This window comes from Salvelinus alpinus, chromosome 33 (assembly GCF_045679555.1).
Source record: "Salvelinus alpinus chromosome 33, SLU_Salpinus.1, whole genome shotgun sequence".
NCBI classification, from domain to species: domain Eukaryota; kingdom Metazoa; phylum Chordata; class Actinopteri; order Salmoniformes; family Salmonidae; genus Salvelinus; species Salvelinus alpinus.
Window position 1 is genome coordinate 8,284,066 of NC_092118.1, and position 23,237 is coordinate 8,307,302.

General features: G+C 46.0%; 1 protein-coding gene across 7 annotated transcripts in view; it reads left to right on the forward strand.

The window, feature by feature from the left end:
* The window catches only part of nav2a (neuron navigator 2a), a 298,168-nt gene that overhangs the window by 186,338 nt on the left and 88,593 nt on the right, over nt 1-23,237 (forward strand). For all 7 annotated transcript variants that reach the window (XM_071381946.1, XM_071381948.1, XM_071381941.1 and 4 more), the window contains 4 exons: nt 2,072-2,189; nt 4,878-4,930; nt 22,478-22,550; nt 22,764-23,016. In XM_071381946.1, coding sequence (XP_071238047.1) covers nt 2,072-2,189; nt 4,878-4,930; nt 22,478-22,550; nt 22,764-23,016 — 497 coding nt within the window. The remainder of the gene's footprint in view (nt 1-2,071; nt 2,190-4,877; nt 4,931-22,477; nt 22,551-22,763; nt 23,017-23,237) is intronic.

Here is a 23,237-nt window from a genome sequence, read left to right on the forward strand (position 1 = left end):
TTGGACAGCACAGGCCTTTTTAGTGTGTGTGTTCTGGTTTTAGTGAGCGGGATTTCAGCAGCCTTGCACTGTAGAGTTTTGAAAGTAGGACTCTGTCTCTCTCTTCATTTTCCCTCCCTCTGTGTTCCCTATTCTCAGTGGCCCGTACTTCTTCATATACCCTCAGGGTATGTTTGGATCTTAAGTCCTACACGATGTGTTGTTATTGTGATAGTCCTTCCAGTTCAACAAGTCATGACATCCAGGGATCCACTGTGTCCTTTAACCGTTGGTGTCAGTCATTGATCGGTGTCAATCGTGAAAACACATTATTTTGGTTGAAAATACGTCGAAAATATGTCTTTATCAACACCTTGTGCTCAATGGTTTGATATTCCCCAGATACAGTATGTTACAGGATTACATCCCCATAGAGAATGAACACATATTACCAGCTTTATTTTGTGTTGAGTATATCCCCTTCAAATCAAGGGCTATTGATCGAACATTGGATTTTATAATACCGATGGGGAGCATTCAACTAGGCATATGTTTCATCTCCAGTAATAATGATGAGCCTACATGAGCTGCTGTGTATGGATTTGGATAGTTTGGATCCACCATACTGCCCTCCTCCCTTTACACCTGCCCCCTCCCACCCCCAGGGGGTCTTTAACTGGTTCCTGTTCTGCTCCAATGATTGACAGCTTCTCATTTTACCTTGTTTTTAATTACACCCAAACCCCCCGCAGTTTACCTGCTTTATAAAACGGCTTCAACCCACATTCATTTTCTTACTGCGAGAATGTTATCCTTTGCTTAAACGCTCGTTTAGCACTGTCTGAGTGGGAGAGATTCGGTATTTCAACCAGCTAAATGAAGCATCACACACGTGCATAGACCTGGGGCCAATTCAGTGTTACTCAGCACATGAATCACTGCTCTGAACGCTTCATCTCAAAGTAACACACACACAGACAGTGTGTGTGTGTGTGTGTGTGTGTGTGTGTGTGTGTGTGTGTGTGTGTGTGTGTGTGTGTGTGTGTGTGTGTGTGTGTGTGTGTGTGTGTTACTTTGAGATGAAGCGTTCAGAGCAGTGATTCATATGATGAGTAACACTGAATTGGCCCCAGGTCTATTTACCTTTAAAAACACAGAGAACCGGGGTCACACGTGCGCGTGCACGTGTGTGATGCTTCATTTAGCTGGTTGAAATACCGAAGTGACGGCAGCAATAAAAAATTGCTCAGGTTCACCGGGATGCCTCAGACGAAACACTTATGTCAGACTCAATTCGGTTACTCCAGAATTTTATTGACGATTTGCCTTGAGATTTTGAACTTGTTTCTACAACTTTCCACGTGAAACACACTCTTTAGCAACATTTTCTGAATATGTTCAGCATCCCCTTCCCTACCTAATTGGCGTTATTTCTAATTAAGCATCACTGTGACCTTACTTCAATTATTTTGTTTGTTACCAACATGTTTAATCTCAAATCTCTCTCTCCGACCATTTGCATCGTTCTCACCCTCTGCTCTTGCCTGGGTTTTCTTATTTACCCAAATAAATCCCTCACCGGCCTTCAATCCCGGAGAGGCAAGCAGCCTTGGAGAAAAGAGAGAGAGCGGCAGAGAGAGAGTTGTCTGCAACAACCAATTACAAGCGAAACTATTCCGATTATTCAGAGACTTAAATCAAATCCCCGTACCCCTCCCCCGGGCACTCTGAAGGGCCTTTTCTGTCGTCGAGCTCGTGATGTCAGCGCCTCGTTGAAACCGTCCACTCGCGCTGCTGCGCTATCCGAGCACAATGGTCCCAATTTGAATACCAGGCGGATAAATGCCAGCCCTGAGCCCCAACAAAAGAAATGGGGCTGCGCGGGTCCTATTCAACCATGTTGTTATTTTATTTGAGTCGTAAATTTCTTTTAATTTTAGTCATTTTGTCCTTTTTAAGTGTTATGCGATTTGAAACACCCCGCATGGCTTCTTAAAAAAGCAGGGCGCGCAAAGACTTGTGTTTTGCTTTTGATATTAGTCGTTAGCTGGGCGTCTAATAAATGGACGCTGGTGTTTTGTGTCCTGAACAGATCTATACGGATTGGGCCAACCACTACCTAGCCAAGTCAGGACACAAGCGACTTATCAAGGACCTGCAGACAGACGTCACGGACGGAGTGCTGCTGGCGGAGATCATACAGGTTGTCGGTAAGGCGTGCACTTTTACTAACCGTCTCTTCTCTCGATGCCATAGTATTACCGTTACTGCTTATGAGTTCAGTTGATCGACTAGACTTCTCATGCTGATACTATATGTATACTTTGAAGTTGTAACGCGGTGTATACTAATGTGTATGTGTACAGTAATCGCCATGATGTTTAAATGCTATTGGTGATGAAGTGTCCTCATAAAGTTATTACTTTCAACATTATTAACGTATTATCAACAAGTTATTATTCTCCAAAATTGAGTTGGGGAAAATCCCTCGGTTTACCCCCTGAAATATTTGACAATGGTGCAGTCAGAGAGAAGTTTGACCGAGGGAGAGTTTTGTAATGTAATGTCATTTTGCGCCCCCTCCCCTTAGTCAGAGTCCTGTAATTTCCCCACTTAACAAGCTCCCCTGTCATCTTTTAAAGAGGACGGCTGGTGGAAGGGGGAGACAGTGCCCTGAGGTTACCGCACTGTCACATCAGCTGACCAATGACTTATTATCACTCCTCTGCTTCCCAGAGTTCTGTAGAACTGTATCAGAGAATATAGATCACATTTCTTTGTACACAGAACACTGCCTCAAATCTCAGAACACATGCAGAACATCATACAATATACTCACGTAGAGCACACGTAGAATTAGGAACAAGAATAAATTAGCGCAGAACACATCGTGGTCCCACGTCGTCGAACATTTGCGTAGACTAGAGTCGTCATAGGATTCGGACTAGAATCTGGAGTAGAGAACAAGAAAAACCTTATCATTTTGATCATGTTTCTCTGAAAGTCAAGAGTAGGCTAGCGGGTCTTTAGAGCGGAAGATGGATTTTTTTTTCTTGCGTCCACGGCAGGATGGGTGGGTTTGGAGACACCGAGTCCTCTGTTCTCTTTATCTTTGTGTCTTTTGATGCTCAGATTTCATCTCAGTAGTCACTGGATGGCGAGCTTCATCACGGATGCGCGTTTGACATAAGCATACGTCTTTGATGATCTGTTATGACACAAGCTGGGTTGACTTCCGTCCCCTGATATAGTAGAGCATGATTTCTCACCGTCAGTGGTCTCTGTATCCCTAGGGGACAGTGTAGGGTAAGAAACAGTGGCTCACGCTATTGTAAACGTGCACGCACGCAAGCGCACACACTCAAATGCACAAGTAGGTGAGGTAAAGCGGAGGTGGTGTTCATTGCAAAGGACGTCAGCTGACTCATTTGACTAAGTCTGTCTGGCTGTGTCCCTGGGCTGTTTTTGACACTCCCCCCCCCCCCCCCCCCCAGCTGACCACTGCTACACGGGTATCATGTAACTGAGCTCTATCCCTCTTCCAATCTTAATATGAGTTCCACATTCACCAGTTCATCCATAGTTTCCTTTCCCCCTCTGGGGGGAATATCACACCAGACAATTTCTACTGGAATCTGACCATGCAGCTCAGTGGGTGTGAAGCAGGGGGACAGAGACACAGAGACACAGAGACACAGGGTCAGGGACCTGGCTGGGATCAGCAGCACCTTATTTTGGTAGGAGACAACAGGGGAGACCGAATGACAGATGACGGCAGGGGTTTTAGAAGAGTCATAATATATACTGAACGAAATCAAAGATTTTACTGAGTTACAGTTCATATGAGGAAATCAGTCAATTGAAATACATTCATTAGGCCCTAATCTATGGATTTCACATGACTGGGAATACAGATATGCATCTGTTGGTCACAGATACCTTTATAAAAATGGGCCTCAGGATCTCATCGGGGTATTTCTGTGCATTCTAATTGCCATCGATGAAATGCAATTGTGTCCGCAGCGTATGCCTGCCCATACCATAACCCCACCACCACCATGGGGCACTCTGTTCACAACAGTTGACATCAGCAAACCGCTCACCTACATGACGCCGTACACGTGGTCTGCGGTTGTGAGGCCGGTTGGATGTATCGCCAACTGATCTAAAACGACATATGGTAGAGAAATGAACATTCAAAAATGAACAGCTCTGCTGGACATTCCTGCAGTCAGCATGCCAATTGCACGCTCCCTCAAAACTTGAGACATCTGTGGCATTGGGCTGTGTGACAAAACTGCACATTTTAGAGTGGCCTTTTATTGTCCCCAGCACAAGGGACACCTGTGTAATGATCATGCTGTTTAATCAGCTTCTTGATATGCCACACCTGTCAGGTGGATGCATTATCTTCGCTAAGGAGAAATGGTCACTAACCTTGACGTGAACACATTTAGGTGGTAGTCAGGTTCCTGTGGCAGAGATTCACACTGGGCCCCACCATGCTGTAGGGTTGTCAGCTGAGAGAGAGAGAGAGAGAGAGAGAGAGAACCTGCCTTGTCTCAGCTGCTGTGGGTTGGGCCTCTAAGGGAGGGGGGAGACACACACCCCTTCTGCCTGGCCCCTAGTGGCCCCACACACATTTGCTATAACTAGATTGGGTTTCATCTCTCAGAAGAAAGAGGGGGCAGTGATCCTCTCCACCCAGTCACAGGCCTGCTCTCCTCACTTACTCTCTCTGGCACTGAGTAGGAACATGCTGGAGTAAGAACCAGGGATATCACTAAGAACACCTTTCTCTCTCTCTCTCTCTGTGTTCCTCTCCTTCTCTCTCTGTGTCCCTCTCCCTCTCTCTCTGTGTCCCTCTCTGTCTCCGTCTCTCTCTCTCGTGTCTTTAGCCAATGAGAAGATTGAAGACATCAATGGCTGCCCTAAGAGTCGTTCGCAGATGGTGAGTGACCTTCCTAGGGTTTCCTTCTATTGGTTTGTGTGTTTGGCAGTATAACGTTAGAATCCTTGTGGCGGTGTGTGTGTGTGTGTGTTTGCTTGTATGTATGGGGGAGTGTGTGAAGTAAAAGTTGCTTTTGATGTCTTGGCTCACCACAGTAGAGTGGTTGTGTGTTTGCGCATACGTGCGCGTGGACTTGAGCGCGTACGCTCAGGGCCTTATTTAAGCAGGACATTTAGAATTTAGCTCTGTCTCAGAAGACATTTGTCCAATTTAACGGGTATGGATATTACTCGTTATTTTTACATATGTGGCTTTGCGGTCAGTCCCTGTAAAACATCTGGCCTATAGACAGGCCATTGGCTCTCACTTTAAAGGTCCAGAGGCTGAGGTTTGGTGTCTGGAAGAAAACCAAGCTTGCTTCATCACATTGCTACTAGAAATAAAAACGATAGTTATGTTGTCTAGGGGACAAAATCCAGAAAGAGAATTCAAGTTACAATGACAATAAAAGCGTGAGCAGGGATGGCGATGTTGTAATGGCTGTGGTTACTGTATAAGGATTCCCTTTTGGAGAGGGCTTTGGCTAGCATACTCTTTTCCCAGGCAAAGGCTTAGTTCTACTGTATATTCATTGCTGTGTTTATTGTTTGTGTCACGATCGTCAATGGGAGAGAGAGAGGACCAAGGCGCAGCGTGTGGAAAATACATCTTCTCTTTATTACAAGAAGGACATCGAAACAAAAACAAAAAACAGACGAACGTGAAGCTATCAAAGACTAAGTGCAAACATGCAACATAGACACAGACAATTACCCACAAAACCCCAATGCCTATGACTGCCTTAAATATGGCTCTCAATCAGAGACAATGAACCACAGCTGCCTCTAATTGAGAACCAATCTAGGCAGCCATAGACATAACTAGACAACTACACTAGACACTACAAAAACACATACATTCCCCATGTCACACCCTGACCTAACTAAAAAACATAAAGAAAACAAAGAATACTAAGGCCAGGGCGTGACAGTACCCCCCCCCCAAAGGTGCGGACTCCGACCGCACAAACTGACATAGAAAGGGGAGGGTCCGGGGTGGCGGCGGCTCGGGTGCGGGACGTGGCCCCCACTCCACCATTGTCAATACCCGCTTTGGTAGCCTCCTCCAAATGGCCACCCTCCAAATTAACCCCACTGGATTAGGGGGCAGCACCGGACTGAGGGGCAACACCGGAATGAGGGGCAGCTCTGGACTGAGGGGCGGCAGCTCCGGACTGAGGGGCGGCAGCTCCGGACTGAGGGGCGGCAGCTCCGGACTGAGGGACGGCAGCTCCGGACTGGCTGACGGCTCTGGCTGGTCATGGCTGGCTGACGGCTCTGGCTGGTCATGGCTGGCTGACGGCTCTGGCTGGTCATGGCTGGCTGACGGCTCAGGCTGGTCATGGCTGGCTGACGGCTCTGGCTGGTCATGGCTGGCTGACGGCTCTGGCTGGTCATGGCTGGCTGACGGCTCTGGCTGGTCATGGCTGGCTGACGGCTATGGCTGGTCATGGCTGGCTGACGGCTCTGGCTGGTCATGGCTGGCTGACGGCTCTGGCTGGTCATGGCTGACGGACGGCTCTGGCTGGTCATGGCTGACGGACGGCTCTGGCTGGTCATGGCTGACGGACGGCTCTGGCTGGTCATGGCTGACGGACGGCTCTGGCTGGTCATGGCTGACGGACGGCTCTGGCTGATCCTGTCTGGCGGAAGGCTCGGGCTGATCCTGTCTGGCGGAAGGCTCGGGCTGATCCTGTCTGGCGGAGGGCTCTGGCTGATCCTGTCTGGCGGAGGGCTCTGGCTGATTCTGTCTGGCGGAAGGCTCTGGTGGCTCCTGTCTGGCGGAAGGCTCTGGCGGCTCCTGTCTGGCGGAAGGCTCTGGCGGCTCCTGTCTGGCGGACGGCTCTAGCGGCTCCTGTCTGGCGGACGGCTCTGAAGGCTTATGGCAGACGGGCGGCTTTGCAGGCTCATGGCAGACGGGCGGCTTTGAAGGCTCAGTCCAGACGGGCAGTTCATGCGGCGCTTGGCAGACGGACAGTTCAGACGGCGTTGGGCAGACGGGCAGTTCAGGCACTGCTGGGCAGACGGCAGACTCTGGCCGGCTGAGACGCACTATAGGCCTGGTGCGTGGTGCCGGAACTGGTGGTACCGGGCTGGGGACACGCACCTGAAGGCTAGTGCGGGGAGAAGGAACAGTGCGTACAGGACTCTGGAGACACACAGGAGGTTTGATGCGTGGTGCCGGAACTGGAGGCACTGGACTGGAGACACGCACCACAGGGAGAGTGCGTGGAGGAGGAACAGGGCTCTGGAGACGCACTGGAAGCCTGGTGCGTGGTGTAGGGACTGGTGGTACTGGGCTGGGGCGGGGAGGTGGCGCCGGAAATACCGGACCGTGCAGGCGTACTGGCTCCCTTGAGCACTGAGCCTGCCCAACCTTACCTGGTTGTATGCTCCCCGTCGCCTGACCAGTGCGGGGAGGTGGAATAACCCGCACCGGGCTATGTAGGCGAACCGGGGACACCATGCGTAAGGCTGGTGCCATGTAAGCCGGCCCGAGGAGACGCACTGGTGGCCAGATGCGTTGGGCCGGCTTCATGACATCCGGCTCAACGCTCAATCTAGCCCGGCCGATAGGTGGAGCTGGAATGTACCGAACCGGGCTATGCACGCGTACAGGAGACACCATGCGCTCTACTGCGTAACACGGTGTCTGCCCGTACTCTCGCTCTCCACGGTAAGTACAGGGAGTATGCGCAGGTCTCCTACCTGACTTCGCCACACTCCCTTTAACTCCCCCCCCCAAGACAATTTTGGGTTGTACTCGCGGGCTTCCAGCCTTGCTTCCGTGCTGCCTCCTCATATCGTCGCCTCTCTGCTTTCGCTGCCTCCAGCTCAGCTTTGGGGCGGCGATATTCTCCTGGTTGAGCCCAAGGTCCCTTACCATCCAATTCGTCCTCCCATGTCCAGAAATCCTGTGTAGGTGGGTCCTGTTGCCGCTTGACACGCCGCTTGGTCCGATTCTGGTGGGTAATTCTGTCACGATCGTCAATGGGAGAGAGAGAGGACCAAGGCGCAGCGTGTGGAAAATACATCTTCTCTTTATTAGAAGAAGGACAACGAAACAAAAACAACAAACAGACGAACGTGAAGCTATCAAAGACTAAGTGCAAACATGCAACATAGACACAGACAATTACCCACAAAACCCCAATGCCTATGACTGCCTTAAATATGGCTCTCAATCAGAGACAATGAACCACAGCTGCCTCTAATTGAGAACCAATCTAGGCAGCCATAGACATAACTAGACAACTACACTAGACACTACAAAAACACATACATTCCCCATGTCACACCCTGACCTAACTAAAAAACATAAAGAAAACAAAGAATACTAAGGCCAGGGCGTGACAGTTTGTTGTGGCAGTTTAACATTACAACCCATGAAAGGGAAAGGGGGATACCTAGTCAGTTGTCCAACTGAATGTATTCAACTGAAATGTGTCTTCCGCATTTAACCCAACCCCTCTGAATTAGAGAGGTGTGGGAGGCTGCCTTAATCGACATCTTCGGCACCCGGGGAACAGTGGGTTAACTGCCTTGCTCAGGGGCAGAACGACAGATTTTCACCTTGTCAGCTCGGGGATTCGATCCAGCAACCTTCTGGTTACTGAGTGTGAGAGAGAGAGAGTGTATCGGTGTCCACTTTTATATGCGCGTTTTAATAGGGGTAGGTATTTGAAAGAATGTCTAATTTTGATAGGGCTGACCACAATTAGTCAACTGGTCGATTGTGTGGTCGATGGGCTGTTGGTCGACCAAGATTTCTTTGGTCGAACAGTAGCAAATATATATACAGTGCCTTCGGAAAGTATTCAGGCCTCATGACTTTTTCCACATTTGGTTGCGTTACAGCTTTATTCTAAAATCGATTAAATACATTTTTTTCCTCAGCAATCTACACACAATACCCCATAATACCAAAGTGAAAACAGGTTTTTAGACATTTTTGCAAATGTATAAAAAAAAAGAAACAGATACCTTATTTACGTAAGTATTCAGACCCTTTGATATGAGACTCAAAATTGAGCTCAGGTCCATCCTGCTTTCATTGATCATCCTTGATGTTTCTACAACTTGATTGGAGTCCACCTGTGGTAAATTCAATTGATTGGACATGATTTGGAAAGGCACACACCTGTCTATGTAAGGTCCCACAGTTGACAGTGCATGTCAGCAAAAACCAAGCCATGAGGTCGAAGGAATTGTCCGTTGAGCTCCCAGACAGGATTGTATCGAGGCACAGATCTGGGGAAGGGTACCAAAACATTTCTGCAGCATTGAAGGTCCCCAAGAACACAGTGGCCTCCATCATTTTTAAATGGAAGAAGTTTGGAACTACGAAGAGTGTAGAGCCCGGACTTGCGTCCGGACTTGAATCTGATCGAACATCTCTGGAGAGACCTGGACATTGCTGTGCAGCGACGTTCTCCATCCAACCGGACAGAGCTTGAGAGGATCCGCAGAGAATAATGGGAGAAACTCCCCAAATACAGGTGTGCCAAGCTTGTAGCGTCGTGCCCAGGAAGATTGGAGGCTGTAATCGCTGCCAAAGGTGCTTCAACAAAGTACTGAGTGAAGGGTCTGAATACTCATGTCAATGTGATAGTTATTTTTATTGTTTTTAATACATTTGCAAACATTTCTAAAAAAACAGTTTTTGCTTTGTCATTATGGGGTATTGTGTGTAGATTGATGAGGAAAAATCTGTTTTCGAAATAAGGCTGTAACGTAACAAAATGTGGAAAAAGTCAAGAGGTCTGAATACTTTCCTAACGCACTGTATACATGTGCCCATTTTGGGATCTGATAGTATTTCTGATTGGCTTAACGCACCACCACTAATGAGCTGTGGAGCTTCTCAAAGTAATGTTTTCTTCACCTCGAACAGCAAGCAAACAAAGTCTGTTTTTACATCCGTTGAGAATGACAATAGCTCCAGTGGAAATGTCATAAAGTAGGCCGACCTGATTTACTTCTAATCAGTGCTTGACTTGGACTGAAATAGGTTCCGGTAGTAATTTTGGGTGCTGGTACTGTTTATATTTAGGTGCAGGAGCTACACAATACTTTTGAGCTAATATTCTTCAAGTGGAACAGGAGCTCAAGCAGTAGAAAATTTGAGGTGCCGGTACACCAGCTCCGGTGAGATCTTGCCCAAGTCAAGCACGGCTTCTTATCCCTTGCGCAAATAGCCAACACTGTGTCTGTCTCGAGCACCACTCTGAGGGCCCAGAATATTTTATACAATGTTGCAGCGCAAGCTTCTGCTGCTCAATTTAATCGTTGATACAATGTTCCAAGTTCGTGGCTACGCATGGCCTGTCTGATTTATAGGATACGTTTTTTAAATCAGGATATTTTCTACCTGCAGGCTGCAAAGTTTTTATTTGTTGTCTTTATGTATGCTATTTTTACATAGTTGGCAATCGCAATAGAAGTCACTTTTTAGATTTGTATCATTTTCATTTAGATTTGGATAAAATGTTGATTAACCAAATGACAATGATCTTGAGATATAACGATGCTATTATAAACGAAATTAAACTGTTCCACGAAAATGTGCATATACAAGCCATAACTGCCACGCAGATCAGTAGAAATGGTCAGATGAATTGCCATTCCACATGAGAAAAGTTGCCGACTCCTCGTGTAGCCTATTACCGGCAACGTTAGGAGAGTAATGGCAGTATCTGCAAAAGCCAGCAGGAGTAGGAGAATGGTTGGTTCAGGTTAAAGGTTTTTTTCTAGATCTAGATCTCTGGCTCCCTCTTGAGTCATTTGTGCGTTATTTCACCAAACAGTAAGCTTAAAGCATCAAACAAGCGCAATGCATATAGTTGATTTGATAAAAACACACAGTGTGTACCTATATATGGAAAAATACACCTTTAAAAATGAAGACCAATCGATTGGTTGAAGAACGACTTTCAGTCTACCACAAAATGTAGAGTACTCACGTCTTAGCTAGCACCGAGCAGAAGGCAGAAGTTGCTGTCTGTTGTTCCAATTACTGGATGTTCTGATACAAATCTGATCGTATTTTCACTGCACTTGACACACTCCAAACAATAAACACATCTTAGCGCTAGACATTTTGTCAGTGCTTATACATTTTCCTGCTAAATCATTTTACAGTTGTACATTTCATGTACTCGTATTCAATCATACTGGTTGTGATTTCCGTGTTCTTTGTGTTTTTTTTACTTCAATGGGAAAATAGCCGGTATCCCTCTGAATGTGGAGGGTTGTAAATTGGCCAGTGTGCCAGTTGAAGGCAAATTTGGGCTGCTAGCCAGACCCCCCCCAACCAAAACACACACACACACACACACACACACACACACACACACACACACACACAGGAACAGGAATCAGTCAGTCAGCCGATCCCCTCAAGTGTTCCGTCTCTCTGTGTCTCCACTATCAATTAGCCGGGTCCCATTAGAGGTTGATTATGCCCTCCAGTCGCCAGTAATTGAGACGTTCCAGGCTGCCTCTTGTCTCTGTAGTCCCTCTCTGGTCTCTGTTCCTCTCTGTGTCTTTGTTCTGTACAGTGATTAGAACCCTCTCTAAAACCTCTCTTAGCCTACCACTGACTCTCACTGTTAGCATTCTACAGCGAGAGGTGGACGAGACGGTGGGCTGACGCTGTGTGTTTAACTGTGTGTGTGTGTGTTTCTCTGTTTGGCCTGAGCTGAGATATTTGATGGGAGTGATGGTGTGTTTGTGTGTCACAGCTGTGTGTCGTGTGTTGTGGCAGCTTGCGCGTGTGAACTCTCCAGCTGAAACGGAAGCACTCGAGCAATGCTGGAGGCAGGCGCAAACTGTCATTATGCACATGTCTGCTGCTTTGTGCATTTTAATACAGAGTGGAAACACACACACACTTTCCCTGTTAGCCGGCCACTCAACACCCAGGACCTACTGAGAGCTCCATTTACGACACTTGACTTGATTGCTGTGGTAAAGCTGCATTCAAAACACTGAAAAGCTGCTGGCGATTGACAACTCTACACTTAACCTCTTGTTTTAAACCAGCAAACATGTAAACAAGCTTAGGACGTATAATGGAGTGATATAGCGCCTTTTTATCGCCATCTTGGTCATTTTCATGTTCATTCTTGTAGCATCTCTCTGTGTTTCAGACGAGTGGGGAATAGGAGTGCACATTTTGGGGAATATTCCGAGGTAGAAACTTTCAGTGGGAATTAACGGGAATATGGGAATATATTGGAATTAACGGTAATATATGCAAATGAATATTAATACTATTTAAATGTAGATGTTTTTTGCATTGGATATATTGACCATATCATATGGAGACAGAAACATAAACCTTTTACCTTATCATAAGTAGACATAATTGTCTACTTTCAATAGAAATAAAAATATATATAATTTAGTTACGAATAGAACTTTAATTAAATGAGTTGACTCTTCACATGGGATGATTTCACTGAACAACAAAAGAAAGGGAATATTGAATGATCCCCAATGATCCATCACATCTCCCAAAAACGTTTTCAACAAACATCTGTAAAATGTTAGTCTAGAAACTAAAGCTTTGGTATCCCTGGACCTCCTCAATGTCCACCTCTTGAACATCAGACTCTGAGGCCTCATCTTCACTGTCACTTTCCAACCTTGCTGAGAATGGCTCATTGTCAGGCTCAAAAAGACTCAAATTTGCCCGGATGGCCACCAATTTTTCAACCCTTGTATTGGTCAGCCTGTTGCGTGCTTTGGTGTGTGTGTTCCCAAACAAGGACCACTTGCGCTCTGAGGAGGCTGATGTTGGTTGGGATTTGGAAGATGATGGAGGCAAAAGGGGAAAGAGCCTCAGATCCACAAAGTCCCTTCCACCGGGTGGCTGATGAGAAATGTTGGCACGACTGCCATATTGCATCTCCATCCCAAAGCCCTTGCTTGGAAGTGCCAAGAACCTTGCCCTCATCCAGACCAAGGTGGCGAGACACGATAGTGATGACACCATAGGCCTTGTTGATCTCTGCACCAGACAGGATGCTCTTGCCAGCATACTTGGGGTCCAAAATGTACACTGCGGCGTGTATGGGCTTCAGGCAGAAGTCTTCACGCTTTTTTATGTATTTCAGAACTGCAGTTTTCTCCGTTTGGAGAAACAGTGAAGTGGGCAGGGCAGTACAGATTTCTTCTCTTACATCTGCAAGCAGAGTCTGAACATCAGACAGGATGGCATTGTCTCCCTCAATCTGTGCAATGGCTACTGCTATAGGTTTCAGGAGTTTCAGGCTGCTTACCACCCTCTCCCAAAATACAACATCCAGGAGGATCCTCTTGATGGGACTGTCCATATCGGCAGACTGTGATAAGGCCATTTCTTGGAGAGACTCCTTCCCCTCCAGGAGACTGTCAAACATGAAGACAACACCAACCAAGCGGGTGTTGCTGGGCAGCTTCAATGTGGTGCTCTTATTCTTCTCACTTTGCTTGGTGAGGTAGATTGCTGCTATACCTTGACGACCCTTCACATACCTAACCATTTCCTTGGCTCTCTTGTAGAGTGTATCCATTGTTTTCAGTGCCATGATGTCCTTGAGGAGCAAATTCAATGCATGAGCAGCACAGCCAATGTGTGATGTGAGGGTAGGACTCCTCCACTTCAGACCAAGCAGCCTTCATGTTTGGTCACCAGTGCAAATCCCTTCTGTGGTCCAAGGTCATTGATGACTGCCTTCAGCTCATCTGCAATGTAGAGACCGGTGTGTCTGTTGTCCCCTGTGTCTGTGCTCTTGTAGAACACTGGTTGAGGGGTGGAGATGATGTAGTTAATTATTCCTTGCCCACGAACATTCGACCACCCATCAGAGATGATTGCAATACAGTCTGCTTTCTCTATGATTTGCTTGACCTTCACTTGAACTCTGTTGATCTCTGCATCTAGAAAATGAGTATAAAGCATGTCTGGTTGGATGGGTGTATGCTGGGCGAAGAACATTCAGAAGTCTCTCCCAATACACATTGCCTGTGAACATCAGAGGTGAACCAGTTGCATACACAGCTCGAGCAAGACATTCATCAGCATTTCTCTGACTACGTTCCTCCATTGAGTCAAAAAAACTTCTGATTCCAGGAGGACCATGAGCTGCTGCTATCGATAAGGTGTCCGATTCATCATTTTCACCTTGAATAGAAGTAGAGGTTGCTTGTTGTGAGCGCTGAGGGAACTTTTGTAACGGTCGTCGGATGAAGAAGGATCAGACCAAAGCGCAGCGTGGTAAGTGTTCATGATTATTTATTTAAACTGAACACTGAGACAAAATGGAACAACACGAAACAGTTCTGTCTGGTGCAGACACAAAACAGAAAACAACTACCCACAAAACACAGGTGGGAAAAAGCTGCCTAAGTATGATTCTCAATCAGAGACAACGATAGACAGAAAATGAACATAGAATGCCCACCCAAATCACACCCTGACCAAACCAAAATAGAGACATAAAAAGCTCTCTACGGTCAGGGCGTGACAACTTGGCCAGATGATTCTGCATCTTTGTTGCATTCTTCACATATGATTTGGCACAGTATTTGCACATGTACACAGCTTTTCCTTCTACATTAGCTGCAGTGAAATGTCTCCACACATCAGATAGTGCCCGTGGCATTTTCCTGTAAAGATTAGAAAAAAATGAGTAAAAAAACCCCAAAGACAATTCCATGTAGATAAATAGTTAAGCAGTTAGATTAAACAACTACTTTGAAAGATAAATGTTTCAAATGAAACATGTATGGAAACATGTCAGGACCGACGCTGGAGATGAGAAGCAGGTACGGGGAGTCAATATTTAATAATGAACAGATATGAGACAAGACAGGAATAGCGTCAGCACACGGGTATACAAGGACATATGACAAGCAATGCTGAAGCGGGGAACAGAGCAGGGGGAACAGACAGATATAGGGGGTTAATAACAGAGGTGATTGAGTCCAGGTGAGTCCAATAATCGCTGATGCGCGTGATGGGGGGAAGGCAGGTGTGCGTAATGATGGTGGCAGGTGTGCGTAATGATGGTGGCAGGAGTGCATAATGCTGCTGGCCTGGCGCTTGATGGCAGGATTGCGTATTGCTGGGGTGCCTGGCGCTCGATGGCAGGAGTACGTATTGCTGGGGAGCCTGGCGGCCCTCGAGCGCCAGGGGGGGAAGAGCGGGAGCAGGCGTAACAGAAACAGGTGAATTTACACTCCTCAGTTAGCAGGCTCAAGCAAGCTAAAACCCACATGGTAGCAAAATCTAACTAGTAGAAATTGTTAACAAGTTAGAAATTATTTAAACACTTTGATATAGGCTACTATTTACTAGTTAACTTCTAACGAGTCAGAAACCCGGATCCGGGAGCACCCCCCACCCCCCACCAGTAAAAAAGCTGAATAGCATAGCTAGCATAGCGTCACAAGTAAATAGTAGCATCTAAATATCATTCAATCACAAGTCCAAGATACCAGATGAAAGATCCACTTCTTGTGAATCCAGCAATCATTTCTGATTTTTAAAATGTTTTACAGGGAAGACACAATATGTAAATCTATTAGCTAACCACGTTAGCAAAAGACACCATTTTCTTTGTCCACCATTTTTTCTCTCCACCAGTAGCTATCACCAATTCGGCCAAATAAAGATATTGATAGCCACTAACCAAGAAAAAACCTCATCAGATGACAGTCTGATAACATATTTATTGTATAGGATAGTTTTTGTTAGAAAAATGTGCATATTTCAGGTAGAAATCATAGTTTACAATTGCACCCACCATCACAACTCGACTAGAATAAATACAGAGAGCAACGTGTATTACCAATTTACTCATCATAAAACATTTCTTAAAAATAGACAAAGCATAGCACTGGAAAGACACAGATCTTGTGAATTCAGACAATATTTCAGATGTTCTAAGTGTTTTACAGCGAAAACACAATAAATCGTTATATTAGCATACCACATGTGCAAACGTTACCCGAGCATTGATACAAGCCAAAGAGAGAGATAACGTAATCATCGCCAAAATGTATTAATTTTTTCACTAACCTTCTCAGAATTCTTCCGATGACACCCCTGTAACATCATATTACAACATACATATAGAGTTTGTTCGAAAATGTGCATATTTAGCCACAAAAAAACGTGGTTATAACATGACAATACTAGCAAAACTAGACTGAAAATGTCGGGCTCCATTTTGGACAGTGATCTGGCGTAATGAATAACTAATCGTAAACTTGACTAAAAAATATAGGGTGGACAGCAATCGAAAGACAAATTAGTTCTTAATGCAATCGCTGAATTACATTTCTAAAAATATCCTTACTGTGCAATACAGGGTTCGCCAAGCGAAGCTATACCAAAAAAAATGGCGGAATATGCGTATAACTTTTTTCGACAGAACAACGATTTATCATCATAAATAGTTCTTACTGTGAGCTGTTCTTCCATCAGTATCTTGGGCAATGTATCCTTTATTGGGTCTAATCTTCTTTTGGTCGAAAGCTGTCCTCTTGTCCGTCGAAATGCCCACTAACGTTCGACCGGGACCCCGAAACGTGCCCGGTGCTTCAATGTGCATCACAAAGCAATGCCTCAAAATCGCACTAAACGGATATAAATTGCTATAAAACGGTTTAAATTAACTACCTTATGATGTTTTTAACACCTATAACGAGTAAAAACATGACCGGCGATATATAAGTGGCTAAACCAACGCTTGGAAAGAGAGAGAGTCCGACGTCCACCTTGCTTGAGGCGCAGCAGGAAAAGAATGGTACATCCGGTCTTTTCTGTTTTATACGGGCCCTGATTGCGCAATCGACTCCATTCAAATTGTCACCTCTTACTGACATCTAGAGGAAGGCATGGGCAGTGTTTGTATCCTCATAGGATTTACAGGGACTTTAAAACTGACCTGGGACCAGAGGCCAAAATGTCTGAAATCTCACTCCATATCAGGAAAAGTGCTGTAGAATGAGTTCTGTTTCACTCAGAGACATAATTCAAACGGCTATAGAAACTAGAGAGTGTTTTCTATCCAATAATAACTATAATATGCATATTGTACGAGCAAGAATTGAGTATGAGGCAGTTTAATTTGGAGACGATAAATGCTAATGTTGAAACAGCACCCCCTATATTGAGAAAAGGTTAACAAAAAATCATGTATGTCATATCAAATATATTCACCCCACCCAGTATTGTAATCAAAACTTACCAGAAAGCATGTAGTCCTTGGCTCAGACAGTTTAGTAGTGTGGGCTCAATAGCATCTCATTAGTGTGCAAGATCTTGAGAATCAGCTGTACATGTGATGGAAGAATGCACTGTGCATGCAGAGGGTTGCAATTCCATTGAATTGTGGATAGTTTAACCAAAGTATGCCACAATACCTAGAATTGCCTTATGTGTATCCCACAAAAAAGGTTCACTGTTATAAGCTAACTTTTTTGATGAATTGAAGCAAAATTCCCCAAATTCCCGGGGTTAAGTTCCGACCCTATGCAACCCTAGTGGGGAATAGTTGTTTTTACAACTGTCAGATCCTACAATGGTGCCCCTCACACAAAACACACACACACACACACACACACACACACACACACACACACACACACACACACACACACACACACACACACACACACACACACACACACATACCTTTTACTGCTAGTCCCTCCCAGTCTCGTACCCTTGCCACCCAGGAAGTAACCATAGCTTTCGCAGTGACATGCTCCCATCGGGGTAGTGTTGACTCAGAGGTGCTAAAACCACACAGGACGCTCCCTCTACTGCACCCCCACATACCCCTGAAGTGCTTTAGGTCTGTCAGAGGCCTACTTCTGACTGTGGAGGGATACATTAGTGTCACACACAAAGTCACACACACTGCTCTGTTGTTCGGGTAGATTTATTGGCGTGTACTGTTTTAATTGCAGTTTGTGTCGTGTCACAATGTTTTATTTCCAACTGCCTGTTTCGCCCTCAGTTTGACTCTAGTTCGGAGAGATCTGTTTCTCTCTCCTCTACTGGGAACAAACATTACTACTTGCTCCATACAGGTATAAAGCAGTTTAAACCCGTCTTCCCAGTAAGCCTCTCTGAATGGGGATGATGAAAACAAGGCCTTAGTAGGCTTCATAAGCCCTCAGAGAACGTCAAATGGAGTTTCCTCCGTTACATCAAGGCATTGTCAGTTCTCAACTTCAACCCGTGTTTCACCTTCAGGCGCCACTCAAAGCCACGACAGCTGTAAGTCTGCCAAAACAAGTGTATGCTGTTATATACAGCGTCAGGTTATCATGACTGACATTCCTTCCGTGTCCCAACGGTTCAGTACTAAGGCCATGTTGATTCATAGATTATGTGACTAATATATTTACATATTGTCTGATCATATAGTATTGTATTGATTGGTAATGTGAGTCGCCACAGGTGAATAGGGGAAGCAGAATACCACAAGCAAGATACTGTCTGAAGTTAATGTGTAATCAGGTGTGTGACAGCTAGGGGAATTACTGCTTCAGGTCACGTGTGTGTGTGTGTGTGTGTGTGTGTGTGTGTGTGTGTGTGTGTGTGTGTGTGTGTGTGTGTGTGTGTGTGTGTGTGTGTGTGTGTGTGTGTGTGTGTGTGTGTGTGTGTGTGTGTGTGTGTGTGTGTGATACCCACCTGTATCAGCTGGTCAAACTACATGTAATCAAATGCAAGTGCAGCGCAATCACAGGTGCCGTGCCCGCATAGTGTTGCTAGGCAACCCCGGTATGGAGGAGTGTCAGCTGTTTGACCACAAGGTATAGGCTGGAGCCACTGTTTGGGTTAGCACTGCTCCGGGCATCCCTCTCTCCTCCTCACCTTCTTATCTGCGGGTAGCGAATTGGATCAATCTCATTTCTTGTCGCTCTGTGTCCTCTAGACTGCACTCAGTCGATTGTTTCACTGTAAAGTACTGTAGTATTGGTGTTATAGTTTATTTTTTATTTGTTGTGTGTTGAGTTACCTGCCACTTGGGTGCCAGCACTACCAGCTTTGAAAGAAGGTGGTTGTGTACCACTATGAAACTGTTTACTTGAATTAAATGGGGGAGGTACAGTGTGTTAAAGTTGTGTTATGCGTTGTGTTGACCGACCACAGGGCTGTTGACTCTCCAACACCATAATGTACGGGTGTTGTAAAGAGAGAGCGGTATTTATGGGGTTAGTGTCATCTTGGCTCAGAGGTTGAAGTAATCCCAGTGAAACTGTCTGAGAGAGTGAAAGGCGGGAGCAGAGACACACACGCCGAGTCAGTCATGCCACAAGACAGGACTCCTTAAGACGTAAACAAAGCTTCCGGTGAGGGTGCGTACACACGTACACACACACACACACACACACACACACACACACACACACACACACACACACACACACACACACACACACACACACACACACACACACACACACACACACACACACACACACACACACACACACACACACACACACACACAAACAATAGATTCTCTGTGATGTAAGAAAGTGTTTGTTGAAAGGGCAGTTGCAGGGCTGGCCCTACTGTGCTGCTAGCTGGCTGAGACCCAGCATGTGATGACAGCCTTAGAGAGAGGTGTGTGTGTGTGTGTCTGAGAGAGAGCCACAGTACAGTAGAACAGTGGTTAGTGTGACACTGTATTTGCTATGATCATGCCTTCAAGACAGGCTCCGAGAACTTGCTAGGTAAGAGGGAACTCTATTGAAATATTGCAGTAGAATTGTATCTCGGTTTTGGAAGTTGTATTTTGCTATTTACGACGGTTGTTATTTTGTAATAATAATGGTAATTTCAAGCCGGTGCAATTTCGCATTATTGTTGATTTAATGATCTAATTATTGTCGCTGTCTAGGTGGTCATATAACTGAATGATCCAGTTAAAAAACAAGTTATTCAGTTGCAGTGTAATTTGAGTGCTACTTGTGTTCAGTCTACCTGCAGGGCTAGACTATCTGTTGCCGTGACACGTCTCATGTCTAGTGTGTGTTTTTAGTGTGTAGGGTGGAGAGGGAGAGACTTATATACTCCCATCACGGTTACGTGTGTTGTCCTCATGACGTCAAAGCTAGGCACAACACCTACTGACTCGGTGGCGTTATTACGTTCTCATGAATAACCAGACTGTATTTACTCAAGGTTTGTTAATCATGCACATTGTTGATGAGAACAGCACTGTCTGCTCAGAATGGAGGAGATAGAAGGAGTGGGGATACTGGAAGAGAGGACAGGAGAGGATGAGGGGAATATGAGAAAACCAGAAAAGGATCGAAGGACAGGGGAAGATAGGAGTGGAAAAGTGACAGATAGGCAGTTGTGTTTGAAGTAGAGAACTCATTGTCAAAGCACCTGTCTCCCTACTTAGATTTTTTGTAATTATTATTTTTTTTTACCCCTTTTTCTCCCCAATGTCGTGGTTTCCAATTGGTAGTTACAGTCTTGTCCCATCACTGCAACTCCCGTACGGACTCGGGAGAGGCGAAGGTCGAGAGCCGTGCGTCCTCCGAAACGCGACCCAACCAAGCCGCACTGCTTCTTGACACAATGCCCGCTTAACCCGGAAGCCAGCCGCACCAATGTGTCGGAGGAAACACCGTACACCTGGCGATCGTGTCAGCGTGCATGCGCACGGCCCGCCACAGGAGTCGCTAGAGCGCGATGGGACAAGGACAATCCCTCAAGGCCAAACTGCGCCACTCGGGAGGCCCTACTTTGATTTTCTATTCCAACAGTTTCTCCCTTTTCCGCACTACACTGGAATTCCCAAAGTAGAAATTCTGAATCGATCCCCTGTTTGAATATAGATTAAATGTGTCTTCTAAAATTTGCGCACCATTTGCTCTCTCAGCGGGTGTTTTTATTTAGCCAGAAGAATCTTTATTTTTAACCCCTCAGTACCAGGGGTATTTGGGTCAGGGGTATATCAGAGAAGGGGTCAGGGAAGTATTTTAGTAGTGTTGACGTGTGTGTGTGTGTGTGTGTGTGTGTGTGTGTGTGTGTGTGTGTGTGTGTGTGTGTGTGTGTGTGTGTGTGTGTGTGTGTGTGTGTGCATGAGTGCCTGCGTGTGTATGGGTGCGGGTATATCACAGGGAGGGGTATCTCAGTCAAGTTGGGGGTATTTTAGTAGGGTATTTCAGGGTGGCTCGCGGGTAGTTCAGTGAAACGATGGTGGCATATGGGTCTGGGGTATTTAAAAAGACAGTGGGTATTTTAGTGAGTGGGGGATATTTGAACTTTGTAGCGAGCAGAGCCTGGTCTAAATTCCTTCTGGTTCTCAGGCTGTGTGCTCCCTGACCTCCCAGCATGTGTCGCCCTATAACAGCTGTTCTGGGGTCAGCGGCTCACTGACCTGGAGTCTGCTTCTGATTCGTCGTATGACATCATTGAAATATCTGATGTAGAATCAGAGGGCTGCTGTAGAAGGATGATATTGATATTATTAATGTATTGAATAGCTAGTGTTATTTTAGTTTGTTTTCTATAAAGTATGACGTCTTATTTTTCTACATTGAACCTCTGCTAAGTCGAAACGCGTTTCACGCTAATTGAATATCGTTGGGTTCGCCTCTATTTCAGTAAGATGTTTATGTAGGTTTGTTTGTAAGCGCTTTGGTGCAAAATGTAATGCTGGTGTATTGCTCGGGTGGGTGCTAGCTAATACCGATGGGGAGATGAATTGCGCCTAGGTGTCTATCGAGACAGATTCCGTTTCGATGAGGTTCCCTTGATTGAGTGTAGTCTCAATGGCCGCTCCTCAACAGTATGAACAGTGAAAATGGCTGCTGCTGTGGCATATGAATCGATTGTTATATTGCTCAGTCTCTCCCTGTTTGTTCACCTGAACCTGACCGTTGGCAACCCTTGAACTCTACCTTTGTATTGATGATGTCATTCGATGACTCAGTTCAATTTTGTCCACCTGGTGTTGACATTTGCGGCCAATGGGCTGTGTCGAAGTAGGGTCACATGGCCCTAAGCAAATTCTGTCGACCAATCACATCGCCTGGCTGTTGATTGTTGACAGCTCAGCACAGCTGGGTCGGTATGGTTGCATTGGCTGGTATCTTAGTAACAGGGTCAAAGTAGAATGCTTTGTCGTCTAAGGTACTCCAGTGGAGCTGTATGTCTGGCTTATTTGAATCCTGATTTGACTAGGCTATGTCATTCAACAATCTACTCACCTTACTCAGGGTCGGCACTCTGTGAAGTCAATCCCTGTAAACATGTCCCTAAATCCTAAGGCTGGCGATGTGTTTGTGATTGCTATTTTTGAGTAGGCTGCTGATAACTGCCGATGCGTTACTGACCTTGTGAGGAGTTTAGTTCAATCAGAATGTCAATTCAGAAGCACCTGTTGTAGGTTCTCTCTGTCTCTCTCTTCTTCTCCTCCAGATTGAGAACATTGATGCCTGCCTCAGTTTCCTGGCAGCCAAAGGAGTCAACATACAGGGCCTGTCTGCAGAAGGTAAACGCTCACCAGTCACACACACCTGCTGAGACTACATTGACTGACTGTAGTGGCTAGAATATTGTGCAGTAAGCTTGTAACTTTCCTCTCTGTGTCTCATCTCTCTCTCTCCCTCTCTCTCCTTCTTTCTACCTCTTCATCTCATTCTCTTTTTCTCTCTCTCTCTCTCTCCCTGCCTATTTCCCCCTCTCCCCCGCTCTCCTTACACAGAGATCCGGAATGGGAATCTGAAGGCCATTCTGGGGCTCTTCTTCAGCCTGTCTCGCTACAAGCAGCAGCAGGCCCACCGCCAGTACTCCCAGCCCCACCTTAACCCCCAGCCCCAGAGCCCTCAACCACCCCTGAGCCAGCAGACCAGCGCCCCTGCCCAGCTCAGCAGCCACCCTGCCCCCCCTACGCATGAGACTCCGGCCCCCACAGCACAAGCAGCCCAGAAAACAGCACAGGCCGAAATGCAGTCCAGGTAAACCTGTTGGATCACCGCCGCACTGATGCATTCTGGAAGATGTAGTTCGTAATACTTTGACTTTTAAATGTCTTCCCTCTTTCCCTCTTTGCCGATGTCATCAATGTTCAATTTACCGTCTCTTGTCTTGTTTCCTCGCTCGTTCCAGTTGTCTTAGCTCCAGTCTTCTGTAAATGTCAAATCAGCCTTTCTGTCTCTCCCGTCCTCCATATCGCTCT